Source organism: Salvia hispanica, chromosome 5, assembly GCF_023119035.1.
Source record: "Salvia hispanica cultivar TCC Black 2014 chromosome 5, UniMelb_Shisp_WGS_1.0, whole genome shotgun sequence".
NCBI classification, from domain to species: Eukaryota; Viridiplantae; Streptophyta; class Magnoliopsida; order Lamiales; family Lamiaceae; genus Salvia; species Salvia hispanica.
The window spans coordinates 32,504,588-32,510,680 of NC_062969.1; the positions used below are offsets into that span (position 1 = coordinate 32,504,588).

At 34.8% G+C, this 6,093-nt stretch overlaps 1 protein-coding gene across 1 annotated transcript; it reads right to left on the bottom strand.

The window, feature by feature from the left end:
* Nucleotides 1–1,128: 1,128 nt before the first annotated feature.
* Nucleotides 1,129–5,812, bottom strand: LOC125186798 (V-type proton ATPase subunit H-like). The gene is made up of 11 exons (XM_048083239.1): nucleotides 5,654–5,812; nucleotides 5,351–5,476; nucleotides 4,931–5,033; nucleotides 4,756–4,828; nucleotides 4,361–4,426; nucleotides 4,180–4,276; nucleotides 2,928–3,089; nucleotides 2,634–2,759; nucleotides 2,299–2,424; nucleotides 1,761–1,940; nucleotides 1,129–1,572 (listed from the first exon to the last, which is right to left on the bottom strand). Exons 1-11 carry the CDS (start codon nucleotides 5,687–5,689, stop codon nucleotides 1,324–1,326), a joined length of 1,344 nt encoding a protein of 447 aa, XP_047939196.1. The 5' UTR covers nucleotides 5,690–5,812; the 3' UTR covers nucleotides 1,129–1,323.
* Between the last annotated feature and the right edge of the window lie 281 nt (nucleotides 5,813–6,093).

Below are 6,093 nucleotides of genomic sequence, written 5' to 3' on the forward strand. Positions count from 1 at the left end.
GAGATACTTATATATATCATAGCTGCCAAAATGCATCAGCCTTCAAACATTGTTATATCGTGGAATCTATATAATATCTCGACCTTAACATTTTTTTAGCAATTTTCCCATAAGAACAAAATTGGGAGAAATTATGTGAACAAAACTTACAAACACTCTATTTGATGCGAAGTTGCTTGAAATAACCATAAGAATTTACTTGAATAAACAACTCAATTATTTATAATTAAAATTGAAATTCATGACTTTTATTCTTCGAAAGAGATTATTTCAACCATTTTATGACTAGACTTGGTCGTCATTGATATTGGTGTTGGTGTTGGTGGAGATGCACAACGATGTAGCTAGGAGGGGCAAAGACAATTGTAAAGAGAGGGAGAAAAATATGGGGGTGGCGGATTGGAGGAGAGTTGTAAGAAAAGAATAAAGAAAACGACTACAGAAGAAAAATATTTATTTTAACAACGACCAATATCAACAACGATTTCTCGAATTTATGAACAATGTCAAAGTTGTCATATCAAGTGAGTTCAAAACCCCAAGAAAATTTGACTTGAAGTAATGACACTAGAACATATCCGCGCATCATCAATATTTTTTGATCGTGAAACAATTGTGAAAAAATATCGAAGTCATAATATTAATAGCCGAATAGTAAACTTGGAGAACTAACCACACTTTGAATAACTGTCGTAGATGACAATGTGCCTACAAATGATCCAAACTCAAAATTCGAAAATTTCCATCTATGAAATTATTTTGTAAAAAAAGTTTCCATTTCCGTTGTCCTTCTCTCCCCAGACTACATGAGGCGCCACATACTTGAGAAATGATATGAAATTTTAGGAGACGTTGTTTAGTGTGTTAGGAGAAGAAAGAAAATAGTATATTCATATTAATGTGAGAGAGCTTATTTCAAAAAACCAAATGTGATATCTTTTGTAGGACAAACTAAAAAGGAAAATGTGCTGACATCTATTTTAGGATAGAGGGAGTACTAGTAGTAACTTGTTTTTTGTGGTTATTATATTTATAATGCTAAACTATTAAACACTTGATTCCTCCGTATTTTACTGGTACAAAACTACCGGAGGCATTTCACCTTACACTTTGAACAAAACGAAAAAATAATGTAAAATTCAGTTATCATTTTGTTGACGAAACCAACAGTATTTTGACAAATACAGTGTCTAATTTATTGGGTGGATGTGTGAGAAAATACAAGAAATTGTCCACATGTTCAGCAGCAGCACAAATAAATAAATGATACACAAAGCTGAAACGTCTATTGTTCATAACACAAAAACAGACTATTAACATTATTTAGGCCTGCAAAAAGCTTGCATATTTGGCACCTAGAAATAGCCTTTGGATGCAGAGTAGGGCATTCTTGGTAACCTCTGTGCTCTCGTGGTTCATCAGCTTCATCACACGATCCTTTGCTTTCAGGTCTGTCACAATGATACGCCCAGCAGGATGGTACTGAATGAACTGAGACAGATCGTAACAAGCAACAGCGAGTGTTCTATGATCAGATGATGTGTCCAAGATTGTCAAAAGGATCCTAAGTACCTGCAGAAAAATGTTTATCATACTTTTCATGAGATGGACAGTTCCATCTATTGGAAAACCTTTACAGTTTTCATTGTGACAAAGAACTATATTTCACACACACATCCAACCCAGACACTAAGCGATAACATGTCATTTTCTCTTTTCAGTTAAGAGTGCTCCAGTGGCAGCAATAAAAATGGACTAACCTTGAAATCATGTTCTTCAAAGTGTGTAATATTCTCCTTCCAGAAAATAGGATCTTTATGCATAGGAGCCCAATCAAGACGTCCGAGGATAACTTCCTGGTAATATTTATCATAAGAACTTAGCTTCTTGATGTTAGCTCTCAGTCCTTCTTCCAGCTGATTCATAGCCTCTAGTAGATCCTACAAATATATAATAACCCATAATGAGATTGGGGGAACTCATTCAACCAGAAAGGAGAATCAGACTAAATGCACTAGGGACTGAAAGAAGCCCAACAAGACCTTACCACAAAGCACATAATCAGATTAAATATGCTTACTGCTGTGCAGTAGATAAGTCTCAAATTAGGCGCGCATCATTAAAATGAAAGGAACAATTCAAATATGATCTTATTATAAAATGATCTGTTATAGCGCATAAGTCATATCCTTGGAGTTATCGACTCGGAACAAAATTACATTGTGCAAATAAATATGTATCACTATTTAGATCTTGATCTTCCTGAGTATAAGGGATCCTGTAAATATATCCTCTAACCTCGTCACTCCATGCCTGCGCTTTTAGATTCTGGAGCAGATGTGGAACTTCCAGGTCCACCATCTCAGCAGCAAATGTTGCTTTGTTTATCAAATTCTTAAGGGTCAGGATGACTACCCTCACAACCTACATAAGTTGAGACAGACATATTCTCAGAAGGACATCAAGGCTTTAGAAGCTTCTATAGATGGGGCACAACAATATGTAAACTTAAGATGACAAAACTAATGTCAAGATTAAAGGTGTAAGCAAGCATTGATACAACCACAGTAGAAATGGGATGACATCATAAATTCAAACGAGTTCATGTCACACACAAGAAAAAAAGAACTTACTTTTTCCTTGGTGGTCCCTTTAACAACATCAATTAACCGTGCCAAGGACCGAGAAGTCGCCAAATACTCAATTGCAGGCTCATGGAACGATAGGAGCCAAATACAAAGGCAGGTTTCATACAAGAGCTGTTTCAAAAGTCAAAGTTATCAAGATATTGATGAACGATTAAATATTACAATTACAAGAGGAAAGTCAATTTCAAATGCATACAGCAATACGTTGAGATATAGAACCAATTAAATTTGGATTTACAGAGTAGATGGTTTTGCACTGTTATTTTGAATTTAGATTACCTGGATAGATTGTTGACTGGAAGCTGGAATAACTAGAGGAATGAGAAACTTCACTCCATCTGCTTGAACAAATGAAGATCGCACTAGAGGTTCTTTAAGCAAAGTGGCAAGGCATTTAATAGCTGTGGGGATGCCACGGCTAGGATGAGATGGTTTCTTAAGCTGCACAAATAGAAAAGTATTAAGTATAATTGCTGCTAAATAGATACTGACAATGACTCCATGTTTCCTTTAGCGCAAGAAAGAAAATGGCAGTATATTCCTGACAACTAAACTCTATAATATATAGGGTAGGGTTAATATCAAAACTCATTCTTATATCAAAACGCATATCAATTATGTAATGCCCCAAGTGCAGTGTATATCAAATTATGTAATGTCCTATCAATTTGGACATACAAATATCTCAAAACTTTGAATTCATATAACTATCTCGACTTAAATTATTTTTTCCGCACAATATATATCAAATTAAAGGTAATATTATAAGGATTCTCACGATATCCTAATTGCATATATTAGGACGATAAAATATGATAATATTTTCATGAATATTCATATATTTTGATAATTAGTTGAATATTAACATATCAATCATAATATCTCAATATAATGCATGTACAATGTCAATATTTTTTGTGTCATACCCATGTCACTATGTTGATATTTTTAAGAGTATATAATATTGACATCACGATCATATGCCCTAAATTTGGTAGTTGTAATTATCATTTTTTAGTACTCACTCCGTCCCAAGGTAGTTGTTATATTTCTTTTTAGGTTGTCCCAAGGTAGTTGAGTCATTTCCTTTTTTGGCATAAACTTTATCATCTCTCATACTTTACTCTCCTCATCTCTCTTACTTTACTCTCTTAAAAATCAATTTCTTAAATCATGTGCCCAAAAGAAATGTCCCAACTACCTTGGGACGGAGGAAGTATTAAATATTAAAAAATGAAATCACACATGGCAATATTAGAGACCATTAGATACATTATGATTTAAATAAATAAAAAGTTTTACTGATGGAGTGTTTTATCATTTATCATCATGCAACTGAAGAGAGGACTGTTATTATATTCGTCTCTGTAAAGCCTTGACAAGAAATCTCATAGCACAAAAAAAATTTCAAATTCTTATTCATGCCGTCTTGGAGCAACTTTTGTCCCATAAGCAGACTAAGCTTGCAAGAACTTAGTTTATCTAGTTATCCTAGACGAAACCAAATGACAAAAGGCATGGAACTACAAACCTGTGCACACAACCAATCTACCAGTCCCTTCAAAACATCATCTATAGTAGTGATATCTTTCTTTGACATGGACGTTCCCTGAGAATTTGACCTCCCACTGGAATATAAAAAAGGTAGGAAGAGAAGATTATACAAGAGAAAAACAACCCAGCCATATGCCAAGGGATGGAGTGTTTCGCACCTGACTATCAAAGATAGTACCTTACAGCTTTTCTCCTGAGCAAACCAGCTGCCTTTCCAGAGTAATCTTGCAAAATCAAAAAAATCTATATTTAGATGGGGGATCGTTGTTCTACAGAGATGGAAGAACTACATCATGCAACATACCATTGTTGAATTTTAAAATTAACCGTACTCAGTGAACTGTTTCTGCCATACCATATAATAATATACAGCGATACATAAATTTCAGTATCAGATGATACTCTGATATATACAAATATTCCCTTATTTTATCATTTGTAAGTTTATCATGAGTCGCCAAGACTGTCGGTTGCATAGTGATAAACTTCCTCTGAAAATCCTTCATGAATAGCAATGTCTAATGCAAAAAGTTTAGCAACTATGGGCCATTACCTTAGGAAAGGCTCATAAGTGTCCTCCTCAGCCAGTGATTTATCATGAAATAACCTTGCTCTTTTCGGGTTTGCTGCCATGCACAATAACAACACAACAAGAAGAATCAGCTACTTATAATGACATGTGTTAGGCAGGGAGGGTTAAACATTAGCCTATGCATTTTGTCACTCACCTGAAAGCATTTCATCAAACAGAGCTAACACATACTCTACAGTTTCTTCCTTGAATATGTCACGCAAAATGCTAACAAAAACACTGACGTAAGCCGCACCATCCTGAAACAAGTGACATTTTAATCAAATCCTTCAACAGAATCCAACATTAAACATTTTGCAGCAGTAGTAAGACATCTATCTGAATCTGAATGCAATAAAACATCAAACTGCTACAAATTACTGAAACTAAACATCAACGGACTTATAAATTTTCGAAACACAGCAAACAAGCTAGTGGTTCTAAGGTATCAGCAGAATAAATCGATACAAAATAGAATCGAATAAACAAGGAAATCACAGAATCTAGTGAAGCTGCATAAGTTTTAAAATTAAGCATACGATGAGAAGTAACAATAATCATAATGAGGCAGCAATACATCATCAAGCAATTGAGCCTTGTAATTCTCAGGTTTCTTATCGTAACGCCGTAGAAGCTGAAGTCCAGTGCTTGATATAAGCTTAGTAGTCATGTAAGTCTCCCATGGAATATCCCTGCTCAAAACCTTCGTAATAAAACAAACAGAAATCTCATCTCAGTATATATTAGCTGACCAACCAAATTTCAAAATCCTACCAACAAAACCATCCAAATCAACAAACCAATCATTCGGACAACGCAAAAAATCACTCGAAACTCTCGCTTCAAATCAATTTTGTGTGCCAGCAAAAATGTGGCGTACCTGTTCGGTTGTGAGGTCGCTTTGATCCGCCGGCATTGCGGAGAATGAATACTGCGTGTTGAGGTCAATTGAATGCAGAGATCGAAATCTAGAGAAAGGAGATGAGAGAGATAGAAGAGCATAATTAGCACAAAACAAAAATTATACAGATCATGTTCGTGGAAAAGACATATAATTAAATTAAAACAAATTAAAACTTGTAAATCGGGTTGATAACTGTATAACGTGGGCTTAAGAACATCTAGAATAAGAATAGCCTAGCAACTCTTCCTGCCACATCATCATGTCCTTCCTACAGTCTAGTAATAGTTTAACCAAATAACTACTTAGCAATAGCTTAGTCAACGCCCTAGGCTAGCAAATAAATTGACAAATACAATACAAATTACGGAGAAAGTGCAAACATAAATTCCATACATAAAAATAATAAACATAGTACA

Excerpts from the sequence above, each read along its gene's own strand:
- LOC125186798 (XM_048083239.1), bottom strand. The coding sequence starts at position 5,689 with ATGCCGGCGGATCAAAGCGACCTCACAACCGAACAG. Across the intron at positions 2,425-2,633 it reads AAGGGACCACCAAGGAAAAA|GTTGTGAGGGTAGTCATCCT; the intron begins GTAAGTTCTTTT and ends CAACTTATGTAG. Across the intron at positions 1,573-1,760 it reads TTGAAGAACATGATTTCAAG|GTACTTAGGATCCTTTTGAC; the intron begins GTTAGTCCATTT and ends ATTTTTCTGCAG.